The sequence below is a fragment of the Agelaius tricolor genome, unplaced genomic scaffold, assembly GCF_023055355.1.
Source record: "Agelaius tricolor isolate 1412-34295 unplaced genomic scaffold, bAgeTri1.0.p SCAF_2, whole genome shotgun sequence".
NCBI classification, from domain to species: Eukaryota; Metazoa; Chordata; class Aves; order Passeriformes; family Icteridae; genus Agelaius; species Agelaius tricolor.
The window spans coordinates 37,516,093-37,538,028 of NW_027269262.1; the positions used below are offsets into that span (position 1 = coordinate 37,516,093).

The window sequence follows — 21,936 nt, forward strand, 5'->3', positions numbered from 1 at the left end:
TTTAAATGGAACACATTGGAGCTGAGGTAAATAAATTTTTCTGTATTTTCAGTTTTATTACAGATAACACAAAATGCCATCAACATTTAAAACGGCAAAAATAGTGCAAAATTACTTCTGTGATAATACAAGACAAATGTTGGCAACCAGCAGCATTTTAAAAGCAACAATAGGAAACAGATCAGGCAAAGCCCTAGTTTATATAGCATGGCAGAAATGCAACTAATCTACAGGCTTTTCTCTGTAAGACAGGAGAAAGATCAGTTACATATATTCAAACCTATGAAAGGTAACTAAACCATAGCATTTGTAAAGTAGCCTTGTATACCAGCTTCCAGACAAAAGGTAAATATACTTTGATTTCTTGCTGAGCATATTGCACTAACTTCTTTTATTATTTGTCTCGACTTGGTTTGGCTTTGGTTTTGGGGTTTTTTTTTGTATTATGTATGAGAAAATGACATGTTGCTGAAGAGCTCACTTCCTTTTAAACACTGGCACCATGAAATTAGAGCTATGTTGACAGTCACCATTCAAGAAAAAAAGCAAAACAAAATAAAACAAAACAAATATTGTCACAGTACTAGGACAAAATCCAGCTTGGAAAAATGAAGTGAAGAGAAATACAACTATTGCAAAATAAACTTAAAAAAAAAAGTTTCATGAAGGGCATGAAGGGCATAAAGTCCCATTGTATCAAGCCCTTTAGAAAAAAGGATTTGCAAATGTATGTCAAAAACAAGTGTTAAACTACAGTTCTGTAAGATTTGAGTTTAGGAGCTAGTGTGGCATTTGATTCTTATTTTCCAGGTAACATAATAATATTAATTTCACAGCAGTGATTATGAGGCAACAATCTTATATATGTGTATATATTGGTATCTGCAAGTTCAGTAGGTCACTGAAGTCACACTTACAGCAATAAAGTTACTCAAAGAGCAACTACAGGATCTCTATGGACTTCTGAAGAATGGGGTTGTCAATTAAACTTAAAAAAAATCTTTTACAGAGCAGTTTCAAATACAAGTCATCACGAAATACAACAAAAAATAATGAAGCTTGAGCCAAATTCAGCCTTTAAATGACTTCTGTAGGAATAAAATTGTTTATTTTTCAATCATTTGACTTGACAAGGAAAACTTATTTGGGAATGTTTTATTGATGAGTCAAACTGTCCCAGACACTGTAACAAAGAATTAAATATTTTATCTTTAAAAACCCAACTAGAAACAACAATATAATTTGGAAGAATGATTAACTGTGTAAGCAAGTAGCAGGACATACAAAAAGGGATTAAAAAACTAAACAATTTAGTCAAATTTTCAAATGCATTAGAGGCTTATTAACCTGAACTGTCTGAAGAAGTTGATGACACATGGATTCACTTGACTGTATTTAACCCTCAAATTTTCTTCCAGCTACCAATGACAAACAGCAAAATACACAAAATTCAGAGATTCTCAAGTATGTTACTGACATCTTGGGAAACTGAATGGAGGAAAACATAGAAAAAGTCTACATCATAGAAGAAAACACAAGACAACTAAGAACTCTACGGCTAATATGAAGGAAAAAATATTGCTGCATTCCCACATCTATATTTGCATTCTGTTTACAAAGTTTGGGTTCAGGGCATTCAAATTAAATGTCTGCATTTCTACACAGAACAAGAAAGAATTCTCTCCATCATAAATATGTGGTATTATGCACATATATGTACAAAGGATATTTATCCTTTCTCTTAGATCTTGGCTTTTTAAATTTAAAGCCCTCAAAATATCAGTCAGTTGCAGTGTTGGAAGAAGCAACTTCTGTTGCAGAAGTCTATTCACACCTTAACCTTTGGCTGAGGTCAGGCAGCTAAACCACATTCTTAGCTCTACAAGAAAGTAAGAGATGGACTCTTTAAGATACCATTCCTTAGCATTTATAAATGGTCAACCATGCAATAAATTAAGTACTAACCTGAATCAATCCCATAGAAATGGAAAATGGAGAGGATAACAGAAAAAATATTACAATAGCAATTCTTTTTTGGGTACTTAGGTACCAACAACCTACTGATGTACACAGTCTAAAGGTTATTTCTGCTACTAGATTTGATTAGGATATTTTCCCCCATCATAAAAGAAATTGCTTTCTCATTGAAAGATTGAACATTTTCACAATCTTTTTTTAATGAAAACAAGTATTTTCACTACATAGGAAAGATATTATTTTAGCTACAATTTCACATGAAGAAAACATTTGAAAGATAGCTTTGTGGAAATTTCTGTAGAATAGCCTTCAAATTACAAGATAAATTCCTAAATGTTGATTTGAGGGATGCACTTTTTAGAAGAAACAGTCCAATAGATCTCAGCCCAAAGCTGTTGAAAACTTTTTATATAATTCCAATGGTGTGGACCTCCTACCTTACTATTATATGCACACAACATCCTAACAATAATAGCAGCCAATACTTTCAGGTGAAATCCTGTTATTGTAATTGTCTGTGATGAATTTGTATCTTCTCATTTGCTAAATGAAATTTGGCAACTGAAACCAAAGGTCAGTAGTATCTCACTGCAATACAAGAGCAGAACAAGAGGGAGAGTTTTGCAGATCTGTGGAAAAAGCTTGGAAGCTTCAGAGCTGACATTTTTAATATGTCTGTTTTTCCACCAACAATTGTAATGCTGCAAATGCTTCTTTAAAAACATCTTTCTGTAGTAGTATGTGCTGTGCTTTGGAAGCTCTGCTCTTCTGATTAGTCTTTGAAAACAAATTTCCCTTTCACAGTAGTTTATGGCCTTGAAAATGATGGGGTGACTTTTATTAATAAAGAGCTAAGCATGGAGACTGTTAGTATAAGAATCAAATGTTCAGCTTCTTAAAATGTTAAATACTTCTCTCACATTGCTTTACTAACACACTCTAACAAAACAAAGAAAAAAATTAGGATTATGCTGTGATTTCCTGGACAAGTCAAGAGGCTGTGCAACTTGGCACATGAGTCATAAAAACTAACCCTTTTTGCAAGATAATTGTAAAAAATGGGGGATTTTTTCATGAATTATAGAACAAAGTCCTTCCTGCTGACTACATCACTGAATTCCAGTGTAAGGACTTCTCACACATAAATCTTGCTCCACAGTAAATTGGAAAACTCCAAGTAATTCCCAAGTGTTCAAATGAAAACATGCACTCTGAATGCATGTGTAGTAATACATAATGTAGGAATTTAGAGCACAGCTTTTCAGAATCAAAACTGTAGGCAAGAGTCCAACAGCAGAAGTTGTTTTAGCTCTAGGTTTCTTTTTAAATCATCAACACCAATGAAGACCCCTTACCAGTGGGATTCTTGGAAATCATATTTTAAAGACTGTATGGAAAACACTGTTTTCTCTCAGGGGTTTAAGCATTATCTACCATGATCAACTTGATGCTGTGGCATTTAACTCATAAACAAAAATAAATCAGAGTATCAGAGTAAAAAAAAAGTTCTGACCATTCACAGACACACCACTTCTGCTCATCAATCCTCAGTGAAAGCCACAGACTTTGGAGCTGTGGATATCTGTGCTGATCACTAGAACAGATCACCTCTGAAGAAGGACCATGCCTGAACTGCCTGGCTTGAAGCAGGAGAGATTAAATGCTAAACCCAGGGATGGAATATGCTGAATACCAAAGTGTGAAGGTCAGAGATGAAAAGCTTCCATCCATACCAGAGACTTTCTTTAGGAAAAGCAGACAACTGATATATTTGTTCACTGGAGGAAATATATCTCAATAAGGAAATGAAGGACATGAAGTGCATCTCTGAGACAAAATGCACATTTGTCTACCTGTTATCACTTCCATTGAAGCTAAAGCCAGGTTAAAAGATGCACAGTTTATATTTTGCAGCTTTATTGCTCTGTCTTTCTATTTGCTTTGTATAATATACATTTTTTGTGCTGTTCTGTCTGTGTGACCATCTTGCTTCCATCAATATTTTAATCTGAATAAATATACTTCCATTTATCTCTGAAACAGTTAACTGTATTGGCTGTTCTTTCCTGTACCTTTTACTACTGATAACTTGTGATAGGCATTCGGTCCTTAAACCTGGTGAGCTTCTTTTACTATGTCTTAATGCAGTATTCTTGATATTCAAAGGAATGCTCAAAGGACAAACTTGTTTTATCCTGCAAGACTATTACTGACAACCACCCACAATGTGGGTTGAAATATCTTGTCACAGAACTAAATTTATTCCCTTTTTATGACAGACAATTTTGTCCTGTGATTAGATCTCGGCAACACGAGAACATTTAGCCACATTTCTTGTAATGATATCAAATAATATACACAGCTCCACTTTAATAGTTTTTGGTTTTAACTTCGACTCAGATTCAAGGGAAACTTTGAAGCCCAAAAACCAGGCTTATTTTAGTCTGAGAGAAAAATGAGCCACTGAAGGCACAAATTTATGTCAAATTCTAAGTTTTAGTAAATACAAAATGCCTTTTTTTAACATTGTTTGTTTCACAAAAAAAAGCACAATTTGCTAGCATTCTTTGCAATTTAGTTACCTCAGTTACCTCATCAGTTTGCTCTAGAAGCCATTTCTATAGTAAAGTGATTCTTTTGTAGACAGCTGATATCATCATGAGCCAAAAGCACAGGGACTATTACAGACATAGTGATATTATTTTAATAAAAGAAAATATTTTAATGTCTAATAAACATACCCAGAGTTTTCTTTCAATGCTCCAGAACACCTTAAGTAGAAGTTTTACTTCTTTTGGCTCTCTTTAACTTTGAATAACCTTCTTCTTTCTGCTTACAAAAACAAGACAAACAGAAAAGGGCAAAAGCCAATAAAGCAAATGAAGCAGCAATACTAAGCTAAAAGTTCAACTAAAAAAAATTGTTTCTGAGTGAAATGCTTAGTTGAGTGAGAAGTAATTAATAAAAGTTTCTGTTTTCCAATATAAATAATTTGAAGTATGTTTATAAGTACAATGGCTAAATAATTAGGACCACAGCTACTTTGAAAATACCCTTTACATGCTGGTAACCATGACTATCAAAACCAGCTATCATTTCTGATGATCAGTAATGACAAAGGCTTATTCTTCAGAGATGTGTTTACCATTGTCCCCAGTTAGCACCATCATATTTTAATCTGGGGACAGGAAGAATCAGCCTAATGAGCACCAGAGAGTCCATCCCAATGCCAATTAACAGATAAGTCTCTTTCCTATTCCTGACACACCAATGAAATTTCCTGAGAACTGTGCATCCACCTCTCTTGAGTCCAGCAGTGGCAGCACTGCAGTGGCAGCATGGCAGTGAGAACTTGCTGTGTCCTGACACTTCCCAGAAGTATCTTGCAGGGCTCAGGCAGGTACCTGTGCTACTCAGAGCCTGCCTGGAGAGTGAGGAATGCACGGGGCACTTGTGACTCCTGCCTCGGACAGGGCAGTGCCCCTTCCCCATTCCAACAGTGCTGCCAGAGCAGTTACAAGCTTTCCATGCTCACAAGCCCTGGTGTGTCTGAGTCGTTCCCAGCAGCAGGCAAAGGACTCCATTTTGTATTGTGGTGAAAGTCTCCCCTCAATACCCAGACCCCTGGGGTTGTTATTCCTATAAACAGCTATTTTTAGTTGCTGGTTTTCTTCTCTTTGTGAGAGTGACTCTACTGCTGTAGCACTGCAGTGCTGGGCCTGTAAGCACTGACTCAGTTGTGGCCCTGTGGAAGGGCCTTTCCCAGCTGCAGTTGTGTGGGGCCAGCTCAGAGCAGCTGGGCTGGTGCTTCCCACACAGACTCCTCTTTTCCCTGCAGCAGCTCCAGCTCTGGGGTGTGTGTTCCTGCAGCAGGCCCCTGGGGTTGCTGCACTGGCCTTTTCTGATCTGCACGGATAGCACAGGCTGTGTTCCTTTAATTACAGCTAAAATGTCCAGAATTGCCTTGTACTTGGCTTTAAAAGCATAACAAAACAAAAAGTCATTTCTACAGAATGTTGCTAAATTCAGGCCCTTGAGATGAAAATCTCACAGAGCCACTGAGAATGCCCAGAGTTATATTAGGCAGTATAGGACTTTGAGAAAATCTACTTCAGAAACAGTAACATGATTAAACATTTCAGTAGCATCTTTTGTTGGACACAAGCATTTAAAAGGAACTCTTCAAGTGACAGTATCATACCTGATGGTTACTGTTACTTTTATCCTGGTTAAGGTTAATTTCATCCAGAGAGGTCAGTAAGATTTCTTAGCCTGCCCATTTTAATTGGAACATACTAAAAATGTTTAAATATCTTTTCTGTCCCTTAATTCACGTCCTTCTGGACAGGATTAAGGAGTCTGTGTGTGTGTAGGGGGGGTTACCTGTCTTCTTCTGGCACAACTTTTCTTTACAGATGCTTCCATGTTGCTCTCCTTGACTGGCAAAGTTGGTTTTGAGGTCAGTGTTTCACATGTCAGATACTTGTTCCCTGTAAACATCTAAAAGTACAAAGTTTATACCTTCATTAGAAAAACACCCCACAACATTTTGAACAAGATCTCTAACTTCTGAAATTACCTGCTTTTTCAAAAGGTGCCCTCATCACACAAAGCTGAGATAACCCACCAAATTACATTGTATAGATGAAAAACATGATAAGCCCAAGACATTTCATCCGTGTACCCAATATATGGAATATCACCCTCATAAAAATTGCACTAAAATCAGCTAAACTATTTATTTAATTGAAATGCAGGGAGAAGCACAGAAAAATAAGGTGGTAAAGTACTTCTAGCTGTCACCTAATCATAACTTTTACCCAAAATAGAGCTAACTTCCAAGACAGATCACCTTGTTTTGGGTCCCATCCAGTCAAGTTCTGAGAATATGGAAGGCTAACAAACCCAAAAACCTCCCTCTGTAACTTGTTCTAGTAGCTGACTAGTTGCTCTCACACTGACGATATTTTCCTCATGTCCAGTGGGATTTTTTTCCTGTTACAACTTGTGCTTTTTGTGAAACTGTAATTAAACTTGTATTTACAAAACTTCCATGTCTGTCTAGTAGCACAATGCCTTACACACAACTGCTGTCAGCACTAGAAAATTGATGAGGTTTGAGATTCCATCCATGAGAAAGGAATTATTCCATTAATATGGTTTTATGTGGAGAGAGACTGAATATCAAAAAAAAGGTCACCATGTTAACCTCACACAGACCTGGATAAACTGTCTAAAACAAAGGAAAACTAATTACCCCATCATAAAAGTCTCAAATTAAAGAAGTGTTTCTTTCACAATACACGGTAAATCATCTTCCCTTTCAGAAAAAACAAATGCAGCAGTGGCTGAAAACATTAAGTTATATGGTAGAATTTTAGAAAACTATATTGAGAATGATGGTAGAACATGATGAAAGTCATGCTCTTTATTGCTTAACATTGTTTTTGAATTTGTGAGAAGCAGTGAGAATGAGCCCTGCTCTTTACTCTACCTGTTCAAAGTTAGGTTTGGAATGGTGACTGGTTGTCTCAGCAGTACAGTCCTTAGAGTGGCACGCTGCTTTGTTTTCTTCACTTTTGGCCATGCACACTGTATCTTTGAAGACAGATTCATGAATATTTAACCCAGCTCCTTTATTTGATCTCTTTGTTTGTTGCAGTGACAAACTGGAATTTGTCATTTCACTGTCTAATTTACAAATCTGCAAACGCATTTCTGTTGACTGGTGTTGTTTCTCAAGAAATTGAGCAGTATTTTGACTTGTAAACTTTTTCCCCTTTCTTGCATTTGAAATAGAAGATTCACGTGTATTCAGACATGGACTGGTGTTTGATTTCTGAAGCACTGGCCCAACATTCTTAAGAAAGAATGGAGAATTTGTCTTTTTGTGATTGACTTCACTTGGACTCCCACCTGAAGCTGAGTTTTCAGAAAAATCAGAATTAGCCATTTGTCCACTAGACTGGGTTTTCCATTGGAATATGGGTGCACCATGTTTTGTGTGTGTCTTCATGTTCTTTACCTGAAGCATGCTGCTGTCAGTAGGAGTTTTGACTGGTATATTTTGAATGTGTTTGAAAACCTGAATTATGCTGGATTTGTGCACAGACAGCATAGAAGACGAAACACCCACACTTTTCATTGGTGAATGCCTTTCAGCACTTTCCTTTTTCTTCCTATCTGTTTGATTTGTGATCTTTCCATTCATTTGCATCAACTTTCCTTTGAAAATTGGTATAATTTTGCTGACTTTTGGGAGTGTGGATTCAAAGGCTGAATTTACAGGTGTTCCTAAAGATTTTGCAGAAGGTAACTCTGGTACGCCTGGTATTTGCTTATTGCTCAGTGATTTCTCTGTTGCTTCAATGCTAACCCCTCCTGGACTCTCACTGCTACTCGAAAAACTCTGTGCTCCTGGCTCTTTGATCAAACGCTCCATCCAGTGGCTGTTTTCCGTACTGCACGATGAAGGAATTCCAGGCAAAGTGGGTTTTCTTGGAGGAGCCTGCGTTAGAGATACTACACAAACCATCTCACCGTCCAATTTCGTATGCTTAGGTTTTATTTCCTGCAACACATCAAGAACTGCTAAATTGAATAAACTGGGTTTAACGGTCTGATAGTGCCACCTAATGCATTGTTATATGGCATCAACCTAATACACATCACAATATATAAGAATACAATTTTGTGGTTTGGATCAGAATTACTATCTTTTAAAACAATATTTAGCTGTCACTATAAATTAAGGGTTTTGTTTTTATCCTCCCCGAATTCTTTGTTTACAAACCATGCTAGAATATCATATTCCTCAGAAGGAAAGACTTAAATTACAGTAATTATCTTGGTTTAGTGCTTTCCAGCTGGATAATGTCTACCCCTTTTGAGGGGTTCTGCAGAGGGTTTGACTGACAGGGCTCCTCATCTCTTAAGACTTCTAAGAGCACCTGTATTCTGAGCAAAAGACAGTTTGGATGTCTATAAAAACTGCAGATGACACAGAGGACCCATTCTAGCTTTGATCACTGGAGAGACGTAAACAGAAACTGCTTTCTGAAAGAGGATTATAGTATTTTGGAACCTCTGCAACTTCTGTCACTATTATTTGTTCAGAATTAATTACTTCATTTCTTCTTTAACACACTACTACCAAAGAAATTTGAGCCTTAGCCTCATCACAACCTCAAATTATATAGGAGTTTTGATTACTTGCCTCCTTTCCATCACCAGACATGGAGTAAACTTTACAGCTTGAGTGTTTTAAAATGCTTATGTCCACAGTCCTCTTTTTATTTTTAAATAAATTTTAATATTACTACTACTGCTAGTGATAATAATAATAGAATCATGAGTAGTTTGGGTTGGAAGGGACCTAACAGATCATCCAGTTCCAGCCCCACTGCCATGGGCATAGATAACTTTGACCAGACCAGGTTGCTCAAAGCCCCATCCAGCATGGCCTCGAACATTTCCAGAGGTGGAGAATCCACATCTTTGGGCAACCTGTTCCAGTGCCTCACCCTCCTCACTGCAAAAATTTCTTCCTATATTTAATCTAAATCTACCCTCTGTGAGTTTAAAGCCATCTCTCCTTGTCCTATCATTACATGCTCTTGTAACAGTAAGAATTGTAATAATGTTACTGTTACTATTGTTGTCGTTACTCTTGTTTTTATTATTATGGAAGAGATTTGAGAAAGGTCTGGATACCGAAATGTAAAAAAAAAAATCTACAGAATTGCAAACACTGATAGCAACTAATTAACACCAAGTCCATTTTTAAAATGTATTTATGTTAGTAACAACTTTACAATGGCAAATACTGTAGCTTTTACTTACATGATAATTAAAAGTTACAGGATTGATAGTTTGTTGTGAAAAGTATAGTTATATGCTCTTACTGTGCTCTGAATATGATAAAGCCCACTTCATACAATGAAAAAGTATGTGCCATTAGTATGTTTAGAAAGAAAGCCTTACATGCACTGAAGCCCTGGAGAGTTCCTTTTTAGCATAAAGTGCTTTACTTGTCATCTTTACTGGAAATCCACACAGCTGTGAAAAATTGCTCTTCATGTCACAAAGAAAAGAGTTCACTACACCTTCTGCATCTGTTCTGGGGAAGTACTGCACTGGCTGACTTCGGATGCAACTTAAAGGGTACCTGAGTAAGTGTTCAGGAATACATAACAAGTTTCTTTACATTTCTATAATTATTAATCATCTTTGTTGAGAAGAAAACATGAGTTTGCCTAAATGTTTTTTAAAATGGCGAGAAAAGCACTTAATTTCTTATGGGCCTGACGTTTATAAAGTTACAGGACTCCAGCACAATTATACCACACTAACCTATAACAGCAAAGATTACTCAATATAACTAACCCTTAGTCTAGTGTTTCCTGGCAGGAAAAATATCTTTAAAAGCAATTTTTGTTGGTCACATTTTTACACAATTTGACTTTCTTTTACACCACGCCCTTTTACATCACATTTAAAGTGGCATTATCACATTTATGGAAGCCATGAAGCAAATTGTTCTATTTGACTTCCTATTATTCAATACTGGGACAGAGATATTTTTTTTCAATTTGCCTATTAAAACACTTCTCTACTGACTACTGTGAAATTATGAAAGAAGGAAATGTGGCACACTCAAAAATGAAAAGCAGAGCTTTGCTAGAAGTGTAGGAGAGGAAATGTGACAAATATATTATGAAAGGATACGTGAAGAACCTTTCCCCTATTGGTTTGAAGTAAACACTCAAGTATGTTTTTGTCTCTTCAAGATCCTCAGGAAGAATATATCCATACTTAGATAAACCAAATAAAAACAGGTATTACAAGGACAAACTCAATAGGCAAACAAAAAAGGGAGGGAAAAATGAAAGCAGTGTGTGTGTTTCTTACCAGACTCTTCCAGTGCATCTGAAAATCCTTATACGAACGGAAAGGAGATTCTGGAGGAATTATGTGGCTGATGTTTATGATCTGACCCATTTTCATGCTGTGCACAGGTAAAGAAGGGATATTAGAAAGGGTGTCATAAAATCCAGTTTAAAGTATACTGGCCTTTTGGGGAGAAAAAAATCTTATTTTTGGCAAAGTACTTAGAGATTATGTTTTGAGGACTAATACCTTTAGCTCATAAGTTTATGACATAACAAAAGCAATATTTCCTGAAATATGGTAAAGAATAAAGTGACAATTACAAGTGACATTTCTCTTCAACACTCGCTAGCAGTGAATGCAGAACAAAAGCAAATATCATCATTACTTCTCTTTTATTTAATGATGAAAAATCTTAGGTAAAAATAGAGGTAGTTCATTGCAAAGATGGAAACACTTTTTCTTTAAATTGACTTTCTGCTAAAATTGTATTTCAGAAAAAATGATGCTCTTGCTTACCATAAAAGCAGCCAAAGATTAGTAAAATTAAAATAGTATTTAACTGTGTAATTTATGATTTGTTGATTAATTTTTCTTATTTTCCATAAGAATGAGATAATAAAAGCAACAAATTCCTGACTTTAAAACAGACTGTAAAACAGAAGTGTTCTTATCACTAGCATCAAATTCACAATTTGTAGGGCAAACATTCTGAGAAATGTTTATTTCTGCTGAAATATCAACAGATTCCTACCTTGGCAAAACATAGCACCAGTTACTTAATATGGAATGTTGCTGAATAACTGTGTTTTCATTGCTGTCAAACAGCTTTATGATGTTTGCTGAAATATCAAAATCTCCCAGCTTAAAACAGAAAAGAGAATTTATTTGCAAATAATTCTACAGCAGTACAAATTTAAAATTTTCAAAAATAGTTGTGTATCACAATACACTGAAACTTGATATATTATTATTCATCAGCTCTCACAGGCTGATTATTTCAGAAGGCATTCCCATCATCAAATTGCATGCTATCTTATGTTAGAGCCTACACTACTACAAACCATGCAAGTACAAGGTTTAAAGTTTATTGAAATCAGAGAGATTTAAACTTTTTTGTATGTTTATTGCAAGCTTCAATGCATGTTTTTAAAAAGTTCAAATCAGATACTTATGCTTGACATTCTAGTAACTGTGTGTGTCACTTTGCCTAAACATGTGCAAGTGTCCAAGGAACAGAATTAATGGGACATGCAGTTTCATCCTCTGAGAAATCAAAAAACACCACATTTTTTCACAATGTCAGAATTTGACTGTCATGGAACAATCAAAGACAGAAATTTCAGAAACATTTTATCTTTCTATTATCTATGAGGGTTTGCATTTATTCACTGAGAAGAGAATCTGGCCATTTCTGTTTTACAAAAGTATTGAAAGGATCAAACTGGTAATAAAGACATATCATGATCTTTTCCATCACTGGCCTATATAATTTGGGAACTGGCTTCTTAGAGATAGCTTTAATATTTATGATGTCTCAAGCCAGTCGCAGAAGAAACTATATTCTTCTATTTCAACAAAAAAAGAGCTTGGATCAGAAATATTTATTTTAGAAAAAAACAGCAAGCCTGACAAATACACCATGCACATATGGATATACTCACCACAGGTGGCATGGCTGTCAAAAAGGATAACAAGTTTTCAACCTCAACCATGATTTCTTGAACAATGTATAAATTAAACTTACAAGCAGCATAGTCCTGGCTGCTCCAAAATTTTGGAAGCTGCATAGAAATTAAGCAGATTCCATAATAACCATATAAAGGGACCTTGAACATGGTGCTGACAACTCACCTGCAGTTGCTCTGCTGTTACTCAAAAGTGTCTGTGTACAACAGTGTGACTGAAAGCTTTCTAGAAAACACTGCTAAAAGGAAATCTAGAGTCACAATGACACTTCACTGCTATATTCTGTTAGCTTTTTGGAAAGCTCTCCTAGCCTTGAATCTGTTTTACAACGCTTGCTAGAATGCATCAATACAGATACAATATGGATGTTATATTGACTGTTTTACTGTGTAGATAGTCAATGAATATGGTTAATGTCTCAATGCAATCAGAAATAAGCACTTCTATCCCCATCATGCTAACTGGAAGACACCTAACAGAAAAGAAGATTAAGATTAATAAAACAAACACAGTCACAGAAACTATAACTGGCTTATACCTCGGGGGGTGGCAGCCGAATTGAGCAAGGCTCCACACTGATGCAAAGCTGTCTTTCTGACACATTGAGGTCTATAACTAAATTAAAAAAAAAAAAAAGCACAATGCCTGTTTTGAATTACAGCTCATCTCTTAGGCAGAAAGCTAACCCAAATATTTATTTAAGATAATTGTTAGTCAAAATGCTGTGTTTGAAAATCAAAAGGCTAGACTTTCTCAGCACGGAAATTGAATTAGGTGCATTTTAAGTGTGAAAAATAAAAATAATAATGAATTAGTGTCATACAGTAACTCAGAAACTCAAGTCTGGCTGTGCAACTGTGTGCTTGATCCTCATAACCTTGACAAACAAACACCCATTTACAAAGCAAATGTAGTTCATATAACCATTTGCTGCACTGAGTCATTCAGCACAGTATTTTCCATCCAGGAGCTGTCAATAGCAAAGATTAAATGAGCAAGGCAAGCATTTACAGACACACCTCTAGAACTTTCACTCAGCTACAAGTTTTTCAACACATATCTCTGCTACTGACTTAGGCTCCAATATCACCAAATGTAATCTTTAACTTTTATACTGGAATAAAAGTACTACTTTTTAATTTTTGCAATAGCTAACCAGCATGCTTTGTGATTTCATTTTTGTGAGCAGCAAACAGTACATACTGGACAGTCACCATACCCCATTTTCCTATCTATTATTGTGGAACTTTCATACCACTTGCAAGACTCATAATTTAAGGCAAGTGCAATATTTAACTGCAATAATTATAACTTTTAAATTACAAATGTCAGTCTATGGCTGTAGATTAATACTATGAAAATTATCTTTGTGAGTAATTTTTCAAAGGTTCAGTTGAGCTGACAACTATTACAGACAGAACATTACCTGCCACCAAGAGTGTTTTGACAGAAGTTATTTCAGAATGAAAACCAAAGACCCTGTGCTGGTAATACCAAGATTGTGGCAGTAGGAAAGTGCTTAACTTTACCTTGCTCTCTCAACTTTACCATTAACAGAATATTGTACTTACCAACAGCATTTTGCCTTCCTGATTGAGACAAAAAGTCTTTCCCTTAATAAATAGAATAGACAGACATTATTTTCTAAACCATATGTCTGAAGTCTTTATGTGAAAAAAAAGGAGAAATCACACAGTTTTATTTGTGTCTATCACAAATGCTGAAAGTGTGTTCCTTTTAAGGAGATAAAATCCCCTATATCAATTAACTTCACTGATTCATTAACATCTATAAGAAAAAGAGATATGTAAAGGTATATTAGTGGGCAGCAATCTATACATCACTTTTTCCTCTTAACCCTCTGCTTCCAACAATATTTGGTTTCATCTGGTACACTGCATTCAGTTGACATAATTATTTGATCTATTACAAAGATAAGGAAGGAAATGAAAAGGTGAATGGAATGTCCATTCATGGAATGCCCAACATTAACTTGTGTCATTCAACTTGGATAAAAAAACAATAAAAGTGCAAATAAAGAAAAAAGGTAATAGGATAAAGGAATGAAACAATTTATTATAATGAATGAAATAATTATGGAATTTAAATGATGGAAAATAAATGCTACAATAAAGAACCAAAAACTAAATGCTCAATCCCTGACCCAAGTGAGTCAAATACCTTGCACCAAGAGATGACCAGCCTTGTTCCATCTGGGTGCAAGCCTGGCTGTAAGTGTGTAGGAGAGACAGGTTTGGAGAAGGGCTGGAGTAACTGTTTGTGGCGCTTCCAGCTAATAACAACAGTGACAAAAAGAAACAAACATTTTTAATAATTTAACAAAAATTTTTAAAGGCCTCAGTCAAAATTTAAGCAAATATACTGCTACTTCATCTTGGAGCCAAATCCTAGTAAGTGCCACACATGCTTAGCTTGCTTCAAGAGGAAGGTAGCACAGTATTTGATGTATTGGATTTCATGCGCCATTAACATGAGGTGCACAACAGTTCCTAGAATGCTTTCACAGGGCTGATAATAGACCTGGGAAAAGATTAATTGAACCCTCTGGAGTACTTTACTAGATATGCAACTCCCTCCAGGCAATAGGCACAACATCCAAAGCTGACATTACCTCTGCTGTCAGAGTCAAGACCAGGACATTTTCTGGCAATCACAGTAGATAAATGCAGCTTTGCTCACCCAACAGCTCAACTTCCCTGCCTGTCCTGAAGAGCTTTCTCTTGACCATCAGCATTAGGCAAGAAACTAACTACAGCAGGCTAAAAAGAGTTAAGTAATACACCTCCAGAGGGATGTTTCTAAAGAATCTTGCAAGGAACTGTTTGGTGTTGAGAAACCTAACAATGACAGATCACCTGCACATATCAACATAAAGCAGTTCTGTAAGGTAAGCATATTTGAACAGTGTATATCTTACTAATCTGCATATGCATTTGCACTTCTTGGAACAAATGAAGATACACCCAGCTGATTGTACAAATGAATTATGAGAGCTACTGGCTTTGATTACAATCAGTCTTCTGACTCACCAATTTTAGTGCATCCACACGAACATTCATAAACCCCATAGATGTTGCATACTAAAAGATTGCAAATCATAAGCATAATGGTCTAAAAATATATCGGCTGTTAAGCTCAGGGGTTCCATTTCTTCTCTATGCTTTTGTTTTGTTTCTCTGAGACTGTCCTGTGCAGGCTGGGTAAACCCAAAGGTGAGTGGGGAGACAGTTCAGCTGCCTGAACATTCCCACTGGATGAAGGGCATGACACCAGCAGGAGAGATGCAGGTCTGTGGCCCAAAGATTGTCTCGAGGTCAGTCCCCAGTGCCTCTGAGCAGGAGCAGGATGCCACTGCAGCAGAGAAATCTAGAGGTATTGCTCACAAACTTCTAAAAGCCATTCAGTCTGATGAAGTATATTCACCATGCCCCCATTCATAGGACACATTTTGTCTTAGTAACCCTGAAACTGGGCCTCTGTAGTGCAAACTGCAGGGCCTATGAAAAATACTCATCTCTGGCAACAGCAATTGCAGACAAGTGTAACAGCCTAGAGAACTGTGTCATATTTCAGCACTTACAGTAGCTCCGTGTCTCTCTGCATAGGCTTGACATATTCCTGATTCATAAAATGGTAGCTAGAAGTAACAATAAAAAAATAAATCAAGGGTTTGGCATTAAGCATAATTTAAATTCTGGTACAACAGTGACTTTGCCTTTGAAAATCATGCAAGGGAATAGTTAGCAAACACTTTATCCTGTGTTTTAAAGGAGAAAACTAAAATAAGCTCAGGCATTTGTCATAATGTCATATCATTTCTAGCTAAAGATACAGTCATAAGCAAGACAGGTGAGCCAAAGACTGCCCAAAACAAAGCTGCAGAACTCTGCACCTGCTTCTCTCCGTGTGAACTGGGTAGTACCTTACCAATTGAGTCCATTTCATCCCACAGACTGGTTTGCCATCTGAAAAGGCCATTTCATCAAAAAAAGAAAGGACTTAAGCTGTCCTACACCACTAATGAACAAAGAAAGAAGTCTGTTTTAAATGAAATATTTTGCCTTATCCTTGATCCTCAAACAAAACACTTCTTAGAGAAACATAACATGCATGTGTGACAAATACAATCGACCCCTAGCCATACTTTGGTGCTGACTGACCAAGAAGCAACAAGCTCACGTCCTTGGGATGAACTTGCAAGCTGGAAAGTCCCTGGCTCATCTACAGGGGAGTGAAGGTGTCTTGAAAAATATTTCAAAAGGTGTTTTTGAAACCCGAAAGTACAAGATAACCAAAGTACAGAGAGAGCTATCAGCACTAAATCAGAGACACCTGTCTCACCTATACTATTGATTAGGATCCAATTACTTCACTCTTTAAATATTAAAATCAGGATAGGCTCAATCTGAGCACTTCCTGAATGCCAGACTGTACGACAGCTGGCCTGCATGGCAGGTTTGAGCAGGGACTCCTCTCAAGTTTAGAGATTCCATACTGGAAATTAAGAGAACCTTCCTTACAAAACGTCAAGAGACCCCTTACCTGCGACCTGCAGTAAGTGACTGAAAGCATGCTGAATTCATGCTATGAAGAATTACTAATCCATGCAGATGTTCAGATACTATAAACATTGTAGGGATAATCCCATTAGGCATGAACTGCTGACCAACTCTGAGACAAAGATTGGGTACAGCCACACATAGGCTCCAAAAAGGAATTCCAAAAAGGGATCCACTCTGAACCTCATGTCTCCACACGAGGGCCCTCTTTACCCTTTGCACCTCCGGTCTCTCTATGAGTCATTCTAACTCAGTTTTCCTTTTCATGGCTCCTCCATGTGTCATTATTAAGGTAAACCTTGGCATCAAACTTCCTGAACCTTGTCAAAACACTGTTAAAACTTTGCTAAATTCCACCACACCCATCACACTCTGTCAAATTATTATTTTACCTCAATAAAACATAGTGCTGCTTCTCTCTTTTGAGTGATGTGCACTCTGCTCACCTGCAGAGCAGTCTGTAACTACAGATACTTATTTACACAGTGATACTGACCGCCATCACAACTGAAATTTGATTCAGTGTCCCCATAACAGGTGCAGAAAGGATCTCTTGGTACAGGAATAATAATTGTCTATGAAAGAGGTGAGAAAGAAATTAAAAATATTATTTTCTCTGCTTAAATTTATTTTCTCTTGTAAACAGAATACGTTCCACTTTTAATCAGTTTCCATTGGTTCAGTACAATAAATTGGATTAGTCCAAGTTACTTGCTCTAGATGACCCACAATGGTCTAAGATAAAGATTAAAGGGCTTTGGCACACAAATGGAGCTCTCCAAAAGTGTTCCTTTTGGCAGAATTTCTCATTTCTCCTCTTTTCTTTTAAAGGGAATAACATAATGCTTGGTGAATGCTAAGGAGCCTTACATCTGCTTTCCAAATAGTCTTTTCACTTAGTCACAACTACATGAAGCATCCCAGCTTTGCAGGTAAACACAGATTCATTTTAACCATTTATTAATTTGAAGTATGCATATTCTTTAGTTTTAGCCTGTGAAATTTAAAACATAATAGAAATTTTGGTTTTGTTCCCCAATATAAAGCAAGTCCCCTGCCCAAGAAAAAAAAAAAAAAGCTATTTTTTTTCCAGTACAAAACTGTACTGTTTGCCAGTGATAAGAATTTTGCTGATTTTATTACAGTAAATTCTAGTACGGCTAATAAAATATTTGAATAACAACCACTAGCAGCTTCTGGAAAAAATAGCCCTCAAAACTCTTTACCTGCAAGTCTTTATCTGTGTACTCCTTGTCTCAGTTTCTGGTATCTGAGAACTCAGTGTTACTGTAGCAGCACAGAGTTTTTGCAGCTCAGGCAGACTGACAAAGAACAGAGGCCGGTGTCTGGTGCTATTCATGGTATGTTGCTGATTGCCCCCAAGCAGCACTTGGGTCTTAAAATAAAAAAAAAAAAAATAATTTTTGTAAGGCAGGTGTTTGTTTACAGAACTTTATATGTTATCAGGTAAATGAGTAATCAATTCTCTTTTGATTAAGAATATAGAGAAAATATAAATTGGTCAACTAAAACAGCTGAATATCCTTTTTGTATATGTAAGGCATTATACTTGAAAAAATAATTATTTGCAAGAGCCAAAATATTCAAAATAATAAAAGGACAAAAGAATACAGAGTACATGTATGATCCTTTCCATACTAGCTGAGGACATGCAATGGAACTCTGTCATTTTTGGAACTTCCTAAAAACCACCAAAAAGAACCCAAAGAATCAGAATTTCAGACTAAGACTATGATTATTTGATGCAGTACTAACAAATTACATGTGAATAGGAATAACATTAATTCATATTACCCATCTTGTTGAGTGCCTGTGGTGTGCTCCTTTGCCCTGCAGCACAGGCCGGGCTCAGTGTAATGAGGTAGAACATTCATGACAAAAAAAAAATCTAACATTTCATTACTTGAAGAAAAATACACCCTTTAACTGTATCACCTTTTTCAATCAAAGTCTTTCAAAGAAAGACAGGTAGTTAGAAAGCCAGGAACAAACACTGCACACCAGAAAAAGCTGGTTTTTATATTAAAAGCTGGTTTTTATAGTATATTTATATTTCCCCCTTCTCCAAACCCTAAAACAATTTTAGGAAATGATCTCACTGGCACAGTGAGGACAGCAATAAATATTTTGATCCTAAATTTTGTGAACTCACCAGGTATTCAACTGAAAAGCAATTTTGTAAATTCTGATAAAACAATTATGAACTGGAATCATATTTTGAGGAACAATGTCAAAGATAACTTTGCTATTATGATTTTCCTTTGCCTTCTACAGTGTAACACTTTAAACAGATTAACCTCCGTCATATCCAAGAAAAATCACAAGGTGAGTGTTTTATAACTGTCATTTAAAAGAAAATAATGCTTTCTTATTTCTTACCCTTAAAGGAAAACACATTTCAATGTTTTTCAGCAGTCACGAAAAGCAGGGTTTTTTTAAAATGCCAGCCAAGACTATCACTTCATCAGAGAATTCCAAAAGGTACACCTCAAGGGAAAGTTCAATTAAAAAAAAAAAAAAAGAGAGAGAGAAAAAAATCTTGTCTTTTTGCAACCATGGAAAGGAAAGTCTGAGTCCGAGGCTTTCATAATGTTTATTGGGGATTTTTGTGGCAGAGATGTTGTAAAACCCATGCTGCAATGTTCCAGTGCCCTGCTTGCTGCTTGAGGATAACTCCCCCGTGGGAACAATTTGCTGTATTAAGCCTAAGTTAAATCTTCTCAGATATCTTAAAAGCTAATGGGACAGAGTGCTTGCAAAAGACTTCTCCCTTCAGGGGAGAGGATAAAGAGAAAAGCAGCAGTTAACACAGAGCTGCCAGTTAAGAAAGAGCTACTGGTTATAAATCATGGGAAATGAGCACAACCGCCCTCGGTTCGAGGGGACTGTACGTGTGTGGGAGAAATGGGACCTTTACGTGCCAATAATCACAGCACGTGAACTTGAAACCTGAGCTCCTGCTAAGCTGAATGGAGCATCAGTCAGGGAGCGGCTATCCCTGTCTTTTCTGTCTGAACAGGCAACGAAATCCCAGAGCTCGGCAGCGCTGTTTGCAATGTTCAGTAACAATCTGGAGTCGGAATGAAGAACCTCCTTATCAAAGCTGGGAAGAACACCAATCTGAGGGAGAGTAGCTACTCTTACTGTCAGGCTGACTGAAAGTTGAGGCAGGATCTGAAGATGGTGGTGACAATCCATGAAATACAAAGCTGTCCTGCACTCAGGCTCAGGGTGCAGAAGTTAAGCACCAGCTCTCAGGAAGGGTGTCAGGTCACACTGGGGAAGTCTTATGCTACGAAAAAAAAAAATCCCCCCACAAATCCAGCCTATAATCACGCCTGAGTGTGTCCATGGGGCTATTGCTGCTGAGGCACCCAAATTGTGCATGGATGTGACATGGGGATATGGAGCCTGAAATACAGACAAAGCCATCGGACACACCTGAGACCAGAGTAAAGGAAACATATTTTACCTCAGCCGAAACTGCAGGGAAAGAGGATGCTGGATTGGTGACAGAGCCTCCCCGAGAGAAGGGGAAGGCACTGCACCCTGTGCCCTCAGCCCACCTGGCAGCGAAGCAGGGCAGTGCCACGGGGAAGCCTCGCTCCAAGCCCCGCGGAGCGAACTCTCCCAAGGCGGGGCGAGGGACTCGCGCGGCGGCCGGGAGGTTTCGAGGAGCTGTGAGGAAGCGCCTGTGGCAGGGGCGCTCCCGCCGGGATCGCCTCACGGGCTGCGCGGGAAAAGCGGCGCTTCCCGCCTTCGGGCACTACTGCCTGCCGGGATCAGCGAGGGTGTGTGACGTCCCGGGCAGCCCCTGCCTGCTGGGACACCGGCAGGAGAGGGCAGGGTGATCGGGCGGGTGCTGTGACTGCCGGCCAGAGCCCCGGCAGAGCCCCGGTGTGTCCGGGTGTAACTCAGCCCGCGCCCGGCGCTACGTGTGCCCATGGCAAAGGCGCTTTAGCCGGGCACAGGCAGCTCTTGGCCGAGCCGGGGCGCCAGCCGGCTTTACCACAGCGGAACCAGGATAATTCAGCTTAGATGTTAGGGAAAAAAATCTTTACTGAGAGGGTGCTGAGGCACTGGAACAGGCTGCCCGGGGAGCCTGAATCACAGATTCTTATGGTTGGAAGGCACCTCTGGAGATCATCTAGTCCAACTCCCCTGCAAGGCAGGGTCACCTGGAGCAGGCTTCACAGGAACACGTCCAGGTCTGTTTTGAATGTCTCCAAAGAGAGGGACTCCACGACCTCCCCGGGCAGCCCCGACCGGCCCATTTCTGCCACTCTCAATGTAAACGTCTTGACGTTAAGGTGAAACTTCTTGTTTTTTAGTTTACGGCCATTGCTCCTCGTCCTGTCTCACTGAAAAGAGTCTGACAGCTCCCTGTGTCTCTTCCCATAAGAAGTGCTGTAGACTCCTAAACATCTTTAGGAGTACACTCTCCAGCAGTTCCTTATCTTTCTTGTACTGGAAGTGTTCAAGGCCAGGCTGGATCGGACTCTGAACAATGTCGTCGAGTGGTGCCCATATCAGGGAATAGGAACTAGATGACCGAGAAGGTCCCTTCCAACCTAAACTATTTCAATGCGGTTCTACATTGCAAGTCGGCGATTAGCTCGTCGCAGCGCACACTGGCAGCCCCGCAGCTCGCCGCTGCAAAAGGCGGCGAACGCTGGGGTGAGCCCCCCAGGAAGTGGACAGCAGAGAAGCTGCGACTGCAGCGCCCGGCACCGGCGGAGCCCCGACGGCGGCCAGCGGGGCTGACCCGGCACCGCCCCCG

The 21,936-nt window shown here is 38.2% G+C and overlaps 1 protein-coding gene across 4 annotated transcripts; it reads right to left on the reverse strand.

Annotated features, from left to right (window-relative positions):
- Window positions 1–1,140: 1,140 nt before the first annotated feature.
- On the reverse strand, window positions 1,141–21,854 carry CUNH18orf63 (chromosome unknown C18orf63 homolog). Of its 4 annotated transcripts, XM_071456390.1 has the most exons (15): window positions 19,536–21,854; window positions 18,362–18,531; window positions 17,632–17,710; window positions 16,157–16,213; window positions 14,737–14,848; window positions 14,127–14,168; window positions 13,094–13,170; window positions 11,621–11,730; window positions 10,888–10,984; window positions 10,705–10,790; window positions 9,961–10,144; window positions 7,472–8,548; window positions 6,361–6,477; window positions 4,719–4,806; window positions 1,141–1,879 (listed from the first exon to the last, which is right to left on the reverse strand). In XM_071456390.1, exons 1-14 carry the CDS (start codon window positions 19,551–19,553, stop codon window positions 4,750–4,752), a joined length of 2,283 nt encoding a protein of 760 aa, XP_071312491.1. In that variant the 5' UTR covers window positions 19,554–21,854; the 3' UTR covers window positions 1,141–1,879; window positions 4,719–4,749. The 4 variants fall into 4 exon arrangements, with proteins under 4 accessions (XP_071312491.1, XP_071312481.1, XP_071312463.1 ...); XM_071456380.1 differs by lacking the exons at window positions 9,961–10,144; window positions 10,705–10,790 and having other exon boundaries at window positions 20,629–21,854; XM_071456362.1 differs by lacking the exons at window positions 9,961–10,144; window positions 10,705–10,790.
- Between the last annotated feature and the right edge of the window lie 82 nt (window positions 21,855–21,936).